The sequence below is a fragment of the Pan troglodytes genome, chromosome 6, assembly GCF_028858775.2.
Source record: "Pan troglodytes isolate AG18354 chromosome 6, NHGRI_mPanTro3-v2.0_pri, whole genome shotgun sequence".
NCBI classification, from domain to species: Eukaryota; Metazoa; Chordata; class Mammalia; order Primates; family Hominidae; genus Pan; species Pan troglodytes.
The window spans coordinates 173,951,881-173,971,425 of record NC_072404.2 but is presented as its reverse complement, the minus strand read 5'-3'; the positions used below and the strand labels follow the sequence as shown (position 1 = coordinate 173,971,425).

At 45.0% G+C, this 19,545-nt stretch overlaps 1 protein-coding gene across 11 annotated transcripts in view; it reads left to right on the top strand.

Moving 5' to 3' along the window:
- Positions 1-1,661: 1,661 nt before the first annotated feature.
- The window catches only part of ESYT2 (extended synaptotagmin 2), a 102,405-nt gene continuing 84,521 nt past the window's right edge, over positions 1,662-19,545 (top strand). For 3 of the 11 annotated variants that reach the window (XM_016958522.4, XM_054655438.2, XM_016958519.4), the window contains exon 1: positions 1,664-2,119. In XM_016958522.4, the coding sequence (XP_016814011.3) occupies positions 1,790-2,119 (330 nt within the window). In that variant the 5' untranslated portion in view covers positions 1,664-1,789. Of the gene's footprint in view, positions 2,120-3,399; positions 3,519-8,931; positions 9,107-19,545 lie in introns of those variants that run through there. The other 8 variants (XR_010159093.1, XM_016958521.4, XM_063815907.1 and 5 more) reach the window with 5 other exon arrangements.

Here is a 19,545-nt window from a genome sequence, read left to right as displayed (position 1 = left end):
CTTGATCTCCTGACCTCGTGATCTGCCCTCCTCGGCCTCCCAAAGTGCTGGGATTACAGAATTTTTTACGTGGCTTATGTTTATGCAAGTCTTTGTAGGATGTGATCCTACAATTTTCCAGTAGAGGAAAGCTGCAAAAGAAAGGCTCAGGCTCCTTTCTGTGTCAACAAGGCAATTACTTGCTTTTGTGTTGAGGCTTAGTTTTGAATGAAAGGTGGTGTTAGGAGCATTAACCGGTTGCATATTTACAATCTACATAATATAATTTGTTGCTGCAGCAAACCAGGGACTGTGAAGAGTAAGAAAAGGGAAACCACTTCCATTCCTTGCTTGGGGTTTACTGCCCTTGCCTGGAGTTGAGCGTTTAGACTCTGCAATGTTTTACATATGTGATATAATCTCCACATACATATGCACACAAAATTATGCAGACGCAGGAACGAGGGGAGAGAGATTCCTATGTAAAGGTGACCCTGCTTCTTCTAGGCATTTGTTTATTCATTCAGTACCTGCCAGTGCCCTACTCTGTTACAAATTCAGTAAAAATTTCCTTGGAATTCACTGAATATGCTCAAAAACAGTCAAATAGGATGTTCTTTGCTACTGTTTGGCTTGGAGTTTCCTTGAAAGAAACTACAGAACAAATATAATTAACTCGATTGAATTCACTGGAAAGTAAAGTGATCAATAGTTGTGTTTTTGAGTTAACTGAAAAGTGACCTCAGGAATCACAGGCAAGGCCCAAAATTAGTCATTTGAAACAGCTATTCATAGTTGGCCACAATATTAACACCTTCGGCGAAGCTGCGTGGTGCCCGGGGTGGAGTTCCCGAGTGTCAACAGCGTCCCTTGGGCGCTTGCGGTGGTCTTTGCCCGGCACTACCAGACCCCTCAGGGAGGACTTTTGGGATTAAAGGCATCTTAAAAGCCAACTGAACTGTGTGAGAGTTGTCAGGGTCACAACGGAGTCGTTCGTGTTTAAAACCCTGACAAGCAGGGTGGGAAGGGCCCCAGAGGCAGCGTTCTCACGCCGGAATACCTGATAACAAGACCATCCCGAGAGACTCCGCAAAAGCCACAACCTTGCACACTGGCTAGGCAACCTCACACCGAAAAATACTGGAGGACTCCCGCCAGCGGCGCCCGTCCGACCTCCGGCGGGCGGCGCCCTGTCACCCGTCCTCCTGGCCGCGAAATTACCGCAAACAGGGACGCCGCCCTCTCATCCCACCGCCACCCCGGCTGCGCTCAGCAGCTCCCAGAGGCGGTCAGCCTTTGGGTTTGACGACGGCAACTTCCCGGGCCCCGGCGAGCGCAGCCACGCACCCGGAAGCCGCCTCGGGGCGCGACGCCGAGCCAAAACCGCCCGCGGGCTCCGAGGCCACAGGCACGTGGGGAGGGTGCCCTGTGGGGCTCGGGGGGACGCAGGCACGCCCAGCCCACGCAACGAGCACTCTCCTTTCCCGTCCCCGGCTCCCGCCAGCCGAGACACAACGCTCGCGTGATGACGTCGTGCGCCTGCCCGGCCCACTCCAGTAGTCTCCGACCCGGCCCACGGCCCGCCCCGCGCGATGACGTCAGTATCCACCCCGCCCGCTCCCGGTGACGTGCCAGCCCCAGGCCCACGCCGCTCCCGCCCCGCGTGATGACGCCACCGTCCCGGGCGGAGGCGGGCGTGCGGCGGAGCCGCGTCCCCTCAGAGGGGCGCTGGCGCGGGGCTGAGCCGCCCGTGATCAGCGCGAGCACCCAGCCCGCCTCGGCCGGGACGGCAGCGCGGCACGGCGGGGCGATGAGCGGCGCCCGGGGCGAGGGCCCGGAGGCGGGCGCCGGCGGGGCTGGGGGCCGCGCGGCGCCTGAGAACCCCGGGGGCGTGCTGAGCGTGGAGCTGCCCGGGCTGCTGGCGCAGCTGGCGCGGAGCTTCGCGCTGCTGCTGCCCGTGTACGCGCTGGGCTACCTGGGGCTCAGCTTCAGCTGGGTTCTCCTCGCGCTCGCGCTGCTCGCCTGGTGTCGCCGCAGCCGCGGCCTCAAGGCCCTGCGCCTGTGCCGCGCGCTGGCGCTGCTGGAAGACGAGGAGCGCGTCGTGCGCCTGGGGGTGCGCGCCTGCGACCTGCCCGCCTGGGTGAGTGCAGACCCCTGCCCGTCCCGACCCCTGACCACCAGTCCCGATCTCCCCTCGTCCAGGCAGGCACTCCCCTCCCCGCGACCTGCCGCCTGGGTGAGTGCAGACCCCGCCCCGCCCCCCGGCCCCGACTCCCAGCCTGCTGGCGACCTGCCTCCTAGGGCGAGTGCAGACCCCAGCCCCGCCCCGGCCTCCGGCCCACTCCCTGCGAACCTGTCCGCCTGGGGCCGCCGCCCGCTGCTCGCCGCTCCCGCCCTAGTCCTGAGTGCTCCGTGCCCTCCCTCCGTCCAAGTCGGGCGTCCCCTTCTCCGCTTCCCCGCCCGCCCAGGCTCTGGGTCCGGGGCGCGTCTGCCCTCGTGAAGCCTCCCCTCGCCGTCCCGCGCGGCTTTCTCGGAGACCCCTCTTCACAAAGCCCACTTCCCTCCCCCGGCCTGCAGACCCCGAGCGCCAGCGGCAGGTACCGGGCTTGGTGCCCCCTCTTCGGCCGCGGTCCTGCCCGGAGCGCGCGCTTCCTCCTGGTGCCGCCCGCGGGGTCTCCTTAGGGGCCTGAGCGGCCGGTTCTGCTCTCAGAGCGCCCAGCGCGATTCTCGTGCTCATTCCCAACGCCCTGCCGGCCTGGAAATGCTCCGGGTGGCTTCAGCTTTTCCTTCTGTTTTAAAAAAAAAAACGTAATGACAGCTGGTGGGGGAGAAGTTAACTTTTTCTTCTACCGGGAGAAGACGCACTCGTGTCTTGGTTGTTTCTGACGCATTTCAAGGGCAGTGAGTGTCTCTCGAAAGATGTGGAGATATTAGATAATTGAAAGATTGTTTCAGTTTTTTGCAAGTATAATTGTGAGACTGAGCATTTTTATATGGGATCGACCTGAATCCAGTGTGAATGTGTGTGTGTGTGGCAGGAAGTTTTGGAAGAGTTGCAGCAATAACAAGAGTCATGGTATTATTTTATTTTTAACCCGGCAGTTCTCTACCTCATATATTTATGGACTATAGACACGAAGAGTTGGCTTCAAATCTTTTTCTTGTCATTCCCTAATTCTTTCTTAGCCATGACTTGGCGTCACAGTTTCACACTGCAAGAAAGGATTTTAATGATTCTTCCATTAGGCTTAATATAAACTTTGGGGTGAAGGTGACCAGCAGTGGGTTTCGGAAGGGTCATTTTCTTTTAGAGGAGAAAAGTCCCTGTTTCCAGTCATGAGACACCTGAGAAGTAAGGCATAACACAGATGGCAAACAAGAATTAGAAAGGAGGCGTGCCCAAGACAAGAAGAAGGTAGTAGATGCTACTTTGTGACGTCATATTGCAACTGGAGTAAGAATATAATGTAAGGAGCTTGGGAATGTACAGTTGTGCCGATGCGTGGTGAACATGAGGGAGTCATATTTGGAGAACCAAGGTAACTGGCATGGTGCAGCTTTTAGCTAGTGGCGGGAAAAACCGAGGGGTGTGTAGAAAAAGGAAGTTAAGAGGAACCGAGGTGGGAAAAACTAAGAACAGAAGAGGTGCACTTTGGAAATGGAAAAGGACTTTAAAGTGACGTTTTGTATCTATATTACACTAAGATGCATAATACTAAAAAGTAGCTAAAAACAGAGTCCATTAGCATCCATTACCAAAACAGCAATGTTATCAATGCTGAAAGTTGCAGGAAGTGATGATGCTGACTTTCATAGATACTTGGTTATTGGCTAATATCAAATTTGCTTGTTAAAAATCTTTGTGAAACACAGATTTTCTTTTTTTTTTTCTTTTTTTTTTTTTTGAGACAGAGCCTCTCCCTGTTGCCCAGGCTGGAGTGCAATGGCGTGATCTCGGCTCACTACAACCTCCGCCTCCAAGGTTCAAACGATTCTCCTGCCTCAGCCTCCCGAGTAGCTGGGATTACAGGCGTGCGCCATCACGCCCAGCTAATTTTTGTATTTTTAGTAGAAACAGGGTTTCAGCATGTTGGCCAGGCTGGTCTCAAACTCCTGACCTTGTGTTCCGCCCGCCTTGGCCTCCCAAAGTGCAGGGATTACAGGCGTGAGCCACCGCGCCCGGCCACACAGACTGTACAGATGAAATTGCTGCCCTATTGAAGAACTGAAATTTTTTTTTTTTTTTTTTTTGAGACGGAATCTCGCTCTGTTGCCAGGCTGAAGTGCAGTGGCGCCATCTCAACTCACTGCAACCTCCGCCTCCCGGGTTCAAGCCATTCTCCTGCCTCACCCTCCTGAATAGCTGGGACTACAGGCGCACACCACCACACCCAGTTAATTTTTGTATTTTTAGTAGAGACTGGGTTTCACCATGTTGGCCAGGATGGTCTCGATCTCTTGACCTCGTGATCCACCCGCCTCAGCCTCCTAAAGTGCTGGGATTACAGGTGTGAGCCACTGCGCCCAGCCTGAAATTCTTTTTTTTAAAAAAAATACAAAAGTAATTTAGCCAAAGATTCTTTTCGAGTTTTTAATCTGTGTGACTTAAACTGATGAACTGTGGTGTTCACCTCATGAATTTATATTTTCTCCAGAATGTTTTACTTGTTTATTCCAAATTTGTACTTGAGCTCATAATCCCACATGTGTAAACTTCAGTGTGCCTAGGTTGCTTAAGACGCTTCTTGAAGGATTCACATGAAACTTGACAGTGATTATGTTGACAGTTTTAGAGAGATTTTAAAAATATCTTTTAAATTATGTATCTATTTTGTGATATTTATTAAAAGTGTAATATACTTTATTTTCATAATAAAACCAGCAGGTTGCATGGTCTCGAAGTGTGCCTGAAATTCTGCTACGCGGCAGGGGTGGTGGGGGTGGTCAAAGCACATCAATACTAGAAGAAACTATGAATAAGAAAAGTTAAGATTTCAGTATTACTTGCACTTTGGGTTTGTTTTTGTTTTTTTTTTTTTTTCCTAGAGGTGAGTTCTTACCGCGTTGTCCAGGCTGGTCTCAAACTTTTGGCCTCGAGGCATCCTCCCACTTAGACTTCCTAAAGTGTGGGGATTACAGGTGTGAGCCACCATGCCTGGCCAATGTTACTAGTACCTTGATTTTTACCATACATACATTGATGCTTGGGGTTTCTGAACTTTGGACTGGTATTTTGCCTTGAACAAGATGTATCTGTACATCCCAAAGGCTGTACTTGTTTTCATAGTGTGTCGTTGACGACCGTGAATTCATGGCAGAGTGGAAACATAGGAAAACATGAATTAAGGAGATAATAATTTCCTCACCTCACCTTTGTATATATTCACTGACAGCTTTTCTTCTTACTGAGTAAAAACTGAAGCTGGATATGGAAATGAGATAAGAGTATTAATACTTTGAGAAACTATATGTACTGTTCCTGATTGAGGCTATTAGGATGTGACAGATGGCTCTCACTTAACTGTGATAATTCTGTAAGTTTGGTCCTACAGCTTTAATATAAACAGTGTTGTTATTCTTCACTTCTTTTCCCATGAACAGTTATGTTCCAACTGCTTAGGGGAAAGGCCTGGCAGGCTGGATGAATTGAGGACAGGGCTTTTTGTTGTTTAAGTGTCTACCCTGTGTTAATGGGCCCTGGACCATTAGACTACTCTGGGTGAAGAAGAGAAGATTTATTTATTTATTATTTCATTTATTTATTTATTTTTGAGACGGAGTCTCACTCTGTTGCCCAGGATGAAGGGCAGTGGCATGGTCTCGGCTCACCGCAACCTCTGCCTCCCGGGTTTAAGCGACTCTCCTGCCTCAGCCTCCCAAGTAGCTGGGAGTACAGGTGCCCGTCACCACGTCTGGCTAATTTTTGTGTTTTTAGTAGAGACAGGGTTTCACCATGTTGGCCAGGCTGGTCTCAAACTCCTGACCTCAGGTGATCCACCAGCCTTGGCCTCCCAAAGTGCTGGGATTACAGGCATGAACCACCGCGCCCAGCCTTTTTTGTTTTTTAAAGAGAGGCGGTTCTCGCTGTGTTCCCCAGGCTTGAACTCTTGGGCTCAACTCTTGGGCTCAAGCGAACCACCTACGTGAGTCTCCCAAGTAGCTGGGATTACAGTTGCATGCCACCATGCTCAGGGCTGTGAGGAAGATTCTTGAAGGGTTTTTATAGAGATGAATAAGGGCAATTTTTCATTACTGTTTTTATTTATTTGAAAATATTATCTCTTCATAGGATAAAGTCTGACTCTATCCTGCTTTTACTATTGCCAGTAAATGCTGATTGTATGGCTGCTATGGATAATACTGTCACGGATAATACTACTTAACTGTTCTGACAGTTGGTCTTTTATTACCCTCATACTTGGATTATTGAGAATTAAAGCATAGTAGCTTCCTTGGTTGTGTTGTTCTGTACTTTTGTATACAAACTTTCTCTGGGAAGAGCTTTCTTCCCATTGCCCTTCTGGGAAGTTCAGGAAAATTTAACTCTAGCAAAAATATGGTATGTATAGTCTAAGAACCAAATGAATAGAAGAAAATAATGCACTGTGATCTCATGTAAAGAAAGGGCAAATATTTTTTTATTCTCAGTGTTAATCATTGACTTAATACTTTAATAAAATATTGTGAAGACTTGTAACTGAAAATAGTTGGCATAGCTAATTCAGGAGCCACAATTTAGCTATTTTAAACAAGTGCTTCTTTAGCACCTGAATCCGAGTGGTCATGTGGTTGAGGAAGTGTTGGAGTCCTCATCGTAGCTGCAGATAGGATGAGGATGCTGCTTGGGTTTCTTGTTCACACCCACACTGCGGCTGAGACACAGAAGGGAAAGGATGTGACCGTTGTTGCTTCAGTTCTGTGGTCTGAGAACCTCCTTCAGTTAGAACATTAATGCCCCAAGATGGCTAAAAATAAAGCAGTAAATATCAGGTTTTTAGTTTAAGCTAAAAAATAGATTTAAATTTAGGATATATGCAATCCATCAGCCTGTATGTTGTGGATTTAGTAAAATTTCTACTTAAGATTAATATTATTATCATTCTACATTTAAGGATGGGAGGGTATAGAGCTAGGACTGAAATATAAATAGTTTATATGGATATATACACTTAAAACATAATATATTTTATAAGTACGTATTCATAAATGTAAACTTCCATCCTGTGAAGATCAGTTATGGAATAGTGTGATTGTTAGACCTAATGAACCCATGATCGTTTCTGTAGGCTTTCATGGTTTCCACATTGGTCACAGCCTTTAACCTTGAAGTAGACATTCTGAATATACTAAAAACCATCAAACTGTTTACTTTAAATGAGTGCATTGACGAGTATGTGAATTATATCTCAATAGCACTGTTAAAAAATATAGACATCAGGGCTGGGCACGGTGGCTCACACCTGTAATCTCTGCTCTTTGGGAGGCCAAGGCAGGTGGATCACGAGGTCAGGAGATTGAGACCATCCTGGCTAATACGGTGAGACCCCGTCTCTACTAAAAATACAAAAAATTAGCCGGGCGTGGCGGTGTGCGCCTGTAGTCCCAGCTACTCGGGAGGCTGAGGCAGGAGAATGGCATGAAACTGGGAGGCGGAGCTTGCAGTGAGACGAGATCGCACCACTGCACTCCAGCCTGGGTGACAGAGCCACAGTCCGTCTCTAAAAAAAAAAAAATCCAATGTCTTTTTTTTTTTCTTTTTTTTTTGAGACAGAGTCTCGCTCTGTCGCCCAGGCTGGGGCACAGTGGCACCATCTCGGGTCACTGCAACCTCCGCCTCGCTGGTTCAAGCAATTCTCCTGCCTCAGCCTCCCAAGTATCTGGGACTACAGGCGCACACCGCCACATCCAGCTAATTTCTTTTGTATTATAGTGGAGACAGGGTTTCACCATGTTGCCCAGGCTGGTCTTGAACTCCTGAGCTCAGGCAATCCGCCTGCCTCAGCCTCCCAAAGTGCTAGGATTACAGGCGTGAGCCACCATGCCTGGCCTGAATTTCTTTTAATAATGGATGAAAAGGTGGTCAGTTATAGTGCAAAGTGAGGTACACCTTTGCTTACGGAATTCTAGCTAAAACTGTAAAAGTTTTTAAGGAATTTTGTTCTAACTTAAGTTTGGGGGTATTTACATTTTAAAGGATAGTTAATGAAAGGGTTAGGTATATGAATTTTAAAAACTAGGTAAATATTTTTAACTTAAACCTAATAGTACTTTATTTATTTTTTGAGCTGGAGTCTCACTGTGTTACCCCAGGCTGGCCTCGAACTCCTAGGCTTGAGGGATCCTCCTGCCTCAGCCTCCTGAGTGGCTGGGACTACAGGTGTGAATCATTGTACCCAGCTCTAATATTACTTTATTTTTATTTATTTTTTAATTTTATATATTTGAACATTTTTTATACTTGTAGTAGAGCCGAGGTCTTGCTATGTTGCCCAGGCTGGTCTCAAACTCCTGGGCTCAAGTGATCCTCCCATCTCAGCACTTCTGAAGTGCTCTGATTACAGGTGTGAGCCACCACCTCGGGCCTCTAATAGTCCCTTAAACACGGATGCTATACTATATTGGCTTAAACAAATATTAATTTTAATTGCATAGCAATAGAAATCATGCTTCAAAAATATAAAAAACCGAAATCTGTTTTTCCGTGAGTTATTCCAAAGTCTTAACTGTGATTCAAGGTATCAGTATATAATCATCACATGTTTGAGTAGTTTAGCTTATGGATTGGTTTGTTTCATACTGGGTACATTCTATCAGAACATAATTTTATCATGTATTGTAGAATACATTGTGGTCTTTTGTCGTCTCTTGCATTTTGTTATGGTTTGGCAAGTGATTATCTTTTTTAGTTTTCATGATGATTCTGTCTCAGAGGAATTTTATTTCTTCATTTAGAGATGTAAGGACCCACTATATGCAGATGATTGTGCCAACACAAGTGTAAGAAATCATCCTGTCTTCATATTTACACTCTGCTCAGAGTAGTTAGAACAAGCACCTGGGAGGCGGGCTGTGGTGATGGCTCCAGTGTCACGGTGGTTCAGAAGAAAGGAGCAGGGAGGGCTTGATGGTAAGTAAGGGGGTGTGTTATAAATTTACGGACATGTTAGGGAAGAGATTCTATTCTTATTGAAGGGCATGGCCTTATGTTCAGTGGCAACAGCACGAGCAGCCGTGTGGAGGACAGTTGCAAAGGCAGATTTCTGGGCCGTCTCATCTGGAGGGAAATGCATGGAAGTTCTGATAGGGTTGTAACTCCTCCACCTGGTAGAAGGCTGCACTCAGCTTGGGATTTACTCTGGGCCCAGCAGTGAGGAAAGGAAGTGGTCCCACTAGACCCCAGCCCAGGTCCCCATGACCTGGGAGGAGTAGAAGTGCTCCTTCTGGATGGCTGGCCCAGGCCCTCAGGGCAGTTCTGATTTACAGGATGCAGGGACGTGGCTGGGATTACTGTCGTGCTTTTAAGACAGAGTTTGGACATGATGGGGGTGAAAGTAGTGATGTGTTCAGATCTAAGCTTGTGAAATCAGAAAAGGAAAGCTACTGTGTAATGCAGTATACTTCTATTCTTGCTGTAGCTACCAGAAAACTCACAGCCAAAATTATTGCTGGATTGTTGGGCCCTGTACTACTGTAATAGCCGGGAGTACCCATCGCACTTTTCTTCAAATAGGCGATCTTCTTTTACTCTCAATGATCTTATTGTTCCTTGAACACTGAGTCACCTCCTGTTCTTTTGAAATTGGGTGGGGCATAGTTCTTACACAGATGGTGAATGTGTTAGTAGTTGTCTTTTGCATGGGATCATTTTTTCCATAAAGCATGTTTTATTTATGGCGGTTTTTCCAGAGTCTTTCTCCCTGTCACTGATTTTTTTTCTTCATTTATTTTTCTTAACTGTTTTTAAAGTTCTATAATGTTTGTTAAAGCAAACTATTTATTTTTGTGAATTTTTTCCTGGATCACATTTTAAGAAACTAGTCCAATTTATATGTAAGGATTAAAAATGAGTCTTGATGAATTTATGGACATTTATTAGGCATTTGCTATGTTCTAGGTACTGTGTTAGGTGCTAGTGACACAAAATATGTGTAAGACAAGGCCTTAAACTCAGAAATTTACTAGCCGGCAATAACACAACAAATCTGTTTAATCCTAGCATTAGTCATAGTATGAATTGGTGGGTTTTTTTCAATTATTTTTATTTATGTATTTTTTGACACAAGGTTTTGCTCTGTTGCCCAGACTGGAGTGCAGTGGCACAATCATGGCTCGCTGCAGCCTCAACCTACTGGGCTCAGTCACCCCTCCCGCCTCAGCCTCCCCAGTAGCTTGGGCTACAGGCATGCGCCACCACGTCTCACTAATTTTTAAAATTTTTTGTAGAAGGGAGGTTTCTCCGTGTTACCCAGGCTGGTCTTGAACTCCTGGGCTCAAGCGATCCTCCTGCCTCTACTTCCCAAAGATCTGGGAGGGAATACAGGCGTGAGCCACTGCACCTGGCTATTGTTATTTTTTTATCTGATAAAAGTATTATTTTTATTGTGTTCAACATGTTTTGAAATATGTATACATTGTAGAATGTGCTAAATCAGGCTAATTAACAAATGCATTATGTCACGGGCTTACCATTTTTTGTGGTGGAACACTAGAAAATCTACTCTTAGTGACTTTTTCAAGAATATATTATATTGTTCTAACTATAGTTACAGTGTTGTACAATAGATCTCTTGAACTTATTCCTTGTAATTGAAATGTTTTATCCATTTGTTAATATCTCTCTAGACTCTCCCCCATTCTTTTAGTAAAAATAATACATGTTCACTTTTTTAAAATCCAAGAAAAAATATATTTAAAAGATCATCCATAATACCAAACCATCCATAATGGTAGTTGGTAGTAAAGTATAAATTGAATGGGGTTTAATGGATTACGGCAGTGTCTAGATGAAAGTATCAATACAAAGTAAGAAGCACATCCCACGTGCACCTGTGTATTGCAGCAGCAGTGTCCTTTCGGATAACAGCTTCAGTTTTGTGCTTGGTGATTGCGTGCTGGAATTAGTGATAACCACACCAACAGCAGATGTGGAAATACTAATATGATGGTTTTCATTATGCTTTCTTTATTACTTGTAAAATTGTCATTGAAACTGAGTTTCTTTTTTTTAATTTGTTCAGTTACACGGTGAAGTCCCCCTTTATCTTTCTATATTTAATGAACGTGTAGTTGTATTTTTCTTCATTTCTTATGTTATGGCTAGACAGGTTTCAAAAACATTTTTTCTGATTTAAAGAAGAAAGTATGCTCATTGAAGAATAAGCTTTGGAGAAGAATAAAGAAGAAAAAAGTTACCTGCAATTCTACTAACTAGTGATAACGTTACATTGGCAACATTTCTGTGGATTTTGTTAATGTTTTAATGATATGTTTGGATATATGGGTGTGTATAGTATCCTCCTTTCTTAAATGCTATATTATGGATATTATGTTATTCTTCAGAAATATGACTTTGACTATTGCAGTATCATCTGTCTTATGGAACTACCAGACTTTATTTAAATGATGTCTGATAGACATTTGAAAAACTAGATTGTGAGATATGATATAATGAGAAGAGTTAAAAATAGAATTTGAGATATTTAATTTTCTGCTCTTTTTAAGTTATGAAAACGTATTTACTTGAGCTATTTATTAGATCTGTGTCTAGGATATATGAATTATTTTTGAACTCATTAGACTGACATGATAATTTTGTAAGCAAAAGTCTGGCCATGGAAGGCAGTGTTTGTTTTTGCATGGTATGATGTTAAAAGACAGAAGATTTATCCCTATCTCTTTTTGTCTGAATAACCTTTGGAAGAAAGCATTCCCTCCATAATGAGTCACAGCTTCAGATTGCTTTTCTTCCCCTATGCTGTGTTGGTATATTAAAGTTTGCTAACAGTTACAAGTATTTTTAACTGCCGTGGTTTCGTGTAGCACAATTGAGCGATGGCTACTTTGAGGTTCCCGTGATGATTTGTTGAATTGGTGTGTCCTTGTCTGGACATGACCAGTCATGTGGCCAGTGCCCGTGCGAGTGGGGCTGCCCTTCTGTGGGGTGTGCTGAGGTGTGGCCACCGGCCTCTGGTTAGCTTTGAGGCTCCCACTGTCTCGCAGAGCCCACAGCTCAGGCTCTGGCTCTGGTGGGTGTGGGTTGCGCCCTGAGACCCACCCCTTCCTAACTCCCTGCCCTTGGGTGAGTCAGGTCCAACTCTTAGAACCTTGTTTCCTCTTTGGTTTGATGGGGGTTGAGCCTGACTCTGTGCTGTGGTTGTGAGGCTGGAATGGGGAGAGGCCAGTGAACACACTGGACATGGGCGGGCAGGGAGGCATGTCCTCGGGTCAGCCGTCTGAGTCACAGGCCCAGAGATGCCCAGCTGTGACCAGTGCTCCGCTTGCAGGCAAGTCCTGGTGTGGCCTTTGCCACCTCCCTCCCCCACCTCTGCTGAAATGGAACAGATGAGCCCTGGGGTTTTTCTTTGTTTCTGTTCCACGGTGGTTTGTTTACGCTGTTGCTAAGAATTTATCTACCATAATGCTTTGTTGTTATTAACACTTGCAAGTATGTATGCCGTAAAATTTCACTTTCTCTCTCTTCCTCTCTGTATATCCCTAAAATAATATCCAAGGAGCCTACAGTGTCACTCCTCTTCCTTGCCTTGATTTGCTCTGTATCTTCCTTAAAACAGATATTGTTCCAAGAACATGGCTAATCTTTCTTGACTCCACTTCCAGGAGTCACCCTGATGCCATAGATAATGATAGTTAACTTTACATTTTGTACATATAACATTTAATTATTCTAATATTCATTAACTTCCTTTTGTGAATAAGTGCTGGTTAGTGACTAAAAAGTGGGGATTTGAAAGTGCACATCCTATTTCGGGGTCAGTTGTAATAGTTTAATTTTAATGTGTATTATATGTGGAGTTGTTTCCTGTCCGAGGGATTGATATGTTTTAAGTTTCCCAGAGTAAGGTAGATCTGTAGAAAATAAATCCAGTGATTTGGGAGAACATTATCTAACTTCATGCCATAAATATTATACTGGAGTACCTATTATATGCTAGTTTTTGATTATGCTGCTCACATTTCGAGAACCAGTATCAAATTGCTAAAATTATTAATCTGAATGATACTTTCACCTTCCATTTTCTTATGAAACTTTGTTACATATTTGTTGAAGCATTTAGTTTAATCTGTAAACCAAAAGTATTTGAGACAAGTCTCAATTAATTTAGTATTTTATTTTGCCAGGTTTAAAGGATGCTGGTGACATAGTCTCAAGACATTTGCCCAAGGGGGTTGACCTGTAAGTTTTAGGGATACATAAGACATCAATCAATACATGTAAGCTGTACATTGGTTCAGAAAGGTTGGACACCTGGAAGTGGGTACATTGGTTCAGAAAGGTGGGACACCTGGAAGCAGGTACATTGGTTCAGAAAGGTGGGACAGCTGGAAGCGGGTACATTCGTTCAGCAAGGTGGGACACCTGGAAGCAGGTTGGTGTGGGGAGCGCTCCAGATCATAGCTGGACTCAAAGATTTTTCTGATTGGCAATTGGTTAAGTTACTGTCTAGAGACCTGGAATCAATAGAAAGGAATGTCTGGATTACCTTGTGGAGACCAAGGTTTTATTGTACAGATGAAGCCTCCAGGTAGCAGGCTTCAGAGAGAATAGATGGTTAATGTTTCCTGTCAGACTTAAAGAGTCTGTCAGTTCTTCTGTCAGTTCTGTCAGTCTTAAGTCTGTGTCATGGTAATGAGGTGTGTCCGACGCCCCGCCCCCTCATCGTGGCCTGAAGTAGTTTTACAGGTTAACTTTGGAATGCCCCTGGCAGAGAGGAGGAGCTGTTCAGAGAGTTGGGAGCTTAGAATTTTGTTTTTGGTTTATACTTTGTACCCAATTTGTAAAATGTTATATAAAGCTGGTGTTGATATTTATACACAATTAGAAGTGAATTGCCTACTGAGATCATTAATTTATTTCATTTGTGCTACAAATCTTTAAATGGCTAGTATGTGCGTACCTAAAATTTGTTAACGCCGTCTACGTTAATATCTGAGTGCTAGAATTTTGAAACCGAAACTCCAAATATAATCCAATACAAAGTAACAATACTCTTCCTACTTATTTTTTCACACATATAAAGATCTTGGAATTTATCCAGTAACTAGTAGAAAGAATTGATTTTACTTAATCACAAATGGTGCTGTGTGTGAAGCAAAGTTTTAAAAGAAATGCTCCGTAGATGTCAACGTCAGTACTGGAGCAGGAGGGAAAGGATGACATGGTTGGTACATTAGGGCGCCTGTGACAAAGTGCCATCAACTTGGTGGCTTCAGACAACACTCTTATCTTTTAAGGGTTCTGGAGGCCAGCAGTTGGAAATCAGTTCCTCTGGGCTAAAACTGAGGGATGGGCAGGGTGTGCACTCTGGAGGCTCCTGGGGAGAAGCTTTTCCTGCTTTTCTTGCTTCTCAGCCACATTCCATGGCTGCAGGCCCTTCTCCCTTCAGAGCTGGCAGCTGCTTTCATCCTCATGGGGCCATTCTGCTTTCTGTTTTGTCAAATCTCTGTTCCTCCCTGTTTTCTTTCTTTTCGTTAGACAAGGATTGAGGCTGCAGTGAGCTGTTTGCACCTAGGCTGGAGTCTGGTTGTGTGGTCATAGCTCCCTGCAGTCTCGACCTCCTGGACTCAAGCAACCCTTCCACTTCAGCCTCTCGAGTATCTGGGACTACAGGCCTGCACCACCACACCCAGCTAATTAGCTAATTTTAAAAATTTTTTGTAGAGATGGAGTCTCACTGTGTTGCCCAGGCTGGACTTCCTCCGTTTTTAAGGATACTGGAGATGGCATTTAGGGCCTTACGGATAGTCCTCCACCAGCGAAGATCCTCCATTTTACCACATCTGCAGCGTTCTTTTTGCCATATAAAGCGACACTCACAAATTCCAGGGATTAGGACGTGACCATCTTTTGAGGGCTGTTACTCAGCTTCCCACACTACCCTGTTTCTTGGAGTATTCAGGAGCCAGGAAGGCTTAGTTCCAGCACTTTCCCCGTGCCGTAACATCTCAGAAATCAGATTTATTTTACAAGGGTGCATCACTGTTAATGGACTGTGCTCTTAGTGGCACATAAAGTGATGGTGCAGCTTATAATTGATCACATCTTGGATTCAATACTAAGGTTTTTTTCCATTTTTGGCTGTAGTCCTGGTGTCTGAGGTTGGATGTGGTCTTTCAGAGGTGGGATGAGGAGGAGCTGTGCAGTGGGAAGAAGGGTTAGGAACTGTGGGAACTGAGATGACCACAGGAAGCAGCACCGTAAGTTACCCAAGTGGAAGAGTTGGGCTTGATCCCTAGACACAGGGCAGCATCCAGATATCCACTAGAGGGATGTGTCCCAATTTAAAAGGGGGGTTTAGCAAGATACATTTGGCAGGGATATCCAGAGGGACTGGGGACACACATCTAAGCATGAGGGGGAAGGAGTGCCTGAATGTCAGGGGAATAGCTTTGGGGAGGAAGGAAGATAGATGAGTGAGCCAGGAATGTGAACAACCACCCCAGGGTGTAGAAATGATGCTGGAACAATAGGAGCAGTAGTTTGAGGCGGGGGCTGCGGTGGGAGATTACTTCAGTCTTTAATGTTGGTGTAAGAAACCCAAGGAAGTTCCAAGAGGACTCAGCCCAACAGCAGCCAGCACCTCCCTGGAGAGACAGGAGACAGGCAAGCGAGAGGCGGAAGATCGTGTGGATAGCTTCACAAGGGGGCTGCCTCTCTGCACTGGGAGGAGTGTAACAGAAAACCCGTGAGAAAACAAACGGTGAATGTGCTTAGCACTCATTGCAGGCTCTCTTCTAACTCTTTACATGGAAGTCATTTAAACCTCACAGCTAACCCGCCACCTTTGTTTTACAGGTAAGGAAACAAGCTCTGCTAATGTCAGAGGTGAGCACAGGCAGCCCTGGACCTGTGAGGTCTGTGCACTGCCGTGCATTCTCTGCTCTCTCCTCTCTCTTGATGGCAGTAGGGGAGGAACTGGGGATTTGGCACCATCTAATCTAGTCATTTTTACAACCCCAAGAGAATTGTATGTCATTTCCGCTCTTCAGAGCAGGAGCTAAGGTCTGAGAGACCCTGCAGTCACCCCAGTACAAGTCAGGTGTACCCGCCTGACCATACTCAGTGCCCTGGGAGCTGGGCCCAGCCCATAAAACCTGTGCTTTGCAGAAGGCACCAGAGACACCAGGGTGGTGGCAGGTTACTGTTTCTAGAAGAGGAAAACCAATGCAAGTGAATGAGCCACCACCTTGTTAGCCAGTGGGAGTTTCTCTGGGTGTTTTAAGTTTATATACTGTTAGCATTCTTAAATACGTTAGGAGGTGACAGCCAGACTGTGATATATTTTTAAATGTTTCACATCTGTGAGAGTAATCGGGACGAGTAACGTATATTTTTAAATGTTTTAGATCTGTGAGGGTAATCGGGACGAGTAATGTATATTTTTAAAACGTTTTTGATCTGTGAGAATCATCTGGACGAATAACGTAAAATATATATATATATATATATATATATATATATATATAATTTTTTTTTTTTTTTTTGAGACAGAGTCTCGCTCTGTCGCCCAGGCTGGAGTGCAGTGGCGCGATCTCGGCTCACTGCAAGCTCCGCTTCCTGGGTTCACGCCATTCTCCTGCCTCAGCCTCCCGAGTAGCTGGGACTACAGGCGCCCGCCACCACGCCTGACTAATTTTTTGTATTTTCTAGTAGAGACAGGGTTTCACCATGTTGGTCAGGATGATCTCGATCTCCTGACCTCGTGATCTGCCTGCCTCGGCCTCCCAAAGTGCTGGGATCACAGCGTTAGCCACCGTGCCTGGCCTGAGTAACGTATATTTTTAAAATGTTTTTGATCTGTGAGAGTCATCGGGACGAGGAACGTATATTTTTAAAATGTTTTTGATCTGTGAGAGTCATCGGGACGAGGAACGTATATTTGTAAATCGTTTTTGATCTGTGAGAGTCACTGGGACGAGGAACAGAGGTGCTCTCCCTTGGTCTTTGTTTCCTTCTTACTGTTAACACGTTTTGTCTGGGATGATTTTCCTCCTGCCTGAAAAACTTACTTTAGTATTTCTTTTACTGCAAGTCTACTAGCAATGGATTTTCTCAATTTTTGTCTGGAAAGGTATTTATTTCCGTTTCACTTAGTTAAATTAATAGACTTCATTTTTTAGAACAATTCTGGATTTCCAGAAAAATTCAGCAGATAATACAGAGCCCCCACATCCCTTCTTACAACTTCCTTTGCTATGTCTGTCACAATTAATGAGCCCGAGTTGATATGTTTAATACTAGTCTGAAGCCCACAGTTTACAGTACAGCTCATTCTCAGTGTTGTACATTCCGTGGATCTTGACAAATGGATAATGGCATGTATCAGCTATTACAATGTCATACGAAGTAGTTTTGCTGCCCTAAAATCTTCTGTGCTTCAATTCAACTCTTCCTGTCCGTCTGCCTTGCTTACTGATCTTTTTACATAGTTTTGCCCTTTCTAGAATGTCATATATTGGAATTATAAAGTATTGGCCTTTTCAGATTGGTTTATTTCACCTAGAAATATGCATTTTAGGTTCTTCTGTGTCTTTTCATTGCTTGATAGCTCATTTGTTTCATTTTTATTGCAGTAAATTCAAATAACATAAAACCATTTTAAAGGACACAATTCAGTGCCATTTACTACCTTTACATGTAGTGTAATCATCACCTCTCTCTGGTTCCAAAACATTTTCTCTGCCCTAAAAGGAACCCTGTTTTGTGCCCATTCGTGGTCACACCCTGTTTCCCCTCCCCCAACCCATGGCAACCACATCTGCTTTGTATCTGTGGGTTTACCTGTTCTGGATATTTCCTGTAAACGGAGGCATGTAATATGTGTGTGATCTTTTATGTGTGGCTTCTTTCAGTTAGCTTCGTTTTGAGGTTAATTTGCATTGTAGCGTATACCAGTGTATCATCTCTTTAAGGCTGAATATTCCGGTACCACAGTTTGATTATCCATTCATCCACAATGGCCATTCGGGTTGTTTCCACCTTTTGGCTGTTTTGAATGGTGCTGCGATGAACATTCATGTACACGTTTTTGTTTGAATATCCATTTTCAGTTCTTTTGAGTATATACCTAGGAATAGAATTGTTGGGTCTATGTTTAACATTTTGAGGAATGCCAAACTGTTTTCACAATGCCTGTACCATTTTACATTCTCACCAGCAATATATGAAGGTTGAATTCCTCCACATCCTTGCCAACACTTGTGTTTTTCTGTTCTTATTGTTATTGCTGTCCTAGTGGATGTAAAGTGGGAGTCACTGTGGCTCTGACTTACATCTCCCCGATGACTGACTAGTACCACCTTTACATGATTTTGTGCATTTCTTCCACCTCCACATTCAGTTAGGTCATTCGGTAGCTTGAAATTAGCCATGGTGGGAATATTCACACCTCAGAAGTTAGCAGTCTCGGCGAAGTGGCTGTGAGCAGGAGCCAGCCCAAGCCCATCCCTGCTCTGAAGCATGTACTCCTCCAGAGGGGCTCCCCCGTCCTCTGGAAGGCAGAGTGGGCACGGGCTGCCCTCTCCAGGGTGGGTCTGAGCCGGCCTGTGGCTGTGTGGCAGGGGGAAGCTGTGGCTGCCTCTGATACTCTCTGCTGTAAGGCCCAGCCCTCCAGATGTTGTGACTGGGAGTCTGCAGTGTTTCCTAAGTGCCTCCTGGTCTGTCCCAAAGTCCAGTTTGTGCTTTCTCAGTACAACATCTTGCCAGAAGCTCTGTTTTGCTCCTTCGAGGCTAGCTTCTTGCCCTGGGTAGCTTAGGAATTTAGCAAATTCCTCTTGAAAGAGACTGTACCCTTCTTCCCACTTTCCTCTTTCAGGGATCTTGGCCCCTCAGGTTCCGGTGGTTTAGCTGACCCAGACTCCACTTCTTGTCCCGCCAATCTCCTGAGACGTCCATAAACCCTGTTGGCTTCTTTGAATCTCAGCCACATTTCTCTGGATTTCTCAACCTCTTGTAGCACAACCTTGAAGGAGAACAGCCATAGAAAGTTGACTCACCACTCTGTGGTCTCCGCCCCGCCTGAATCCTGCAACGTTTCCAGTGTTTGCAGGTGTGTGTGTGAGCTGTGGCGGCCTGTGCACATGTGCGGGAGCTTGTGTTCATGCGCCTGTGTGTTCCTGTGAACGCGCATGGTTCATCTTTATGGTCTCACCAAATATTTCAGTTCTGATGTATTTCTCAGTGATTAACTAGTTTGGCAGATAATTTGGGACCCACAATGGAATGGCTTTGCCCCTCATTTATCACTGAGCTGAGCCATGTGCTCGTTAAGGACCAGATAGCTCACTGGGTACCTTTGTTGGTTGGTTAAGCCACGAACAAGGAGCTCT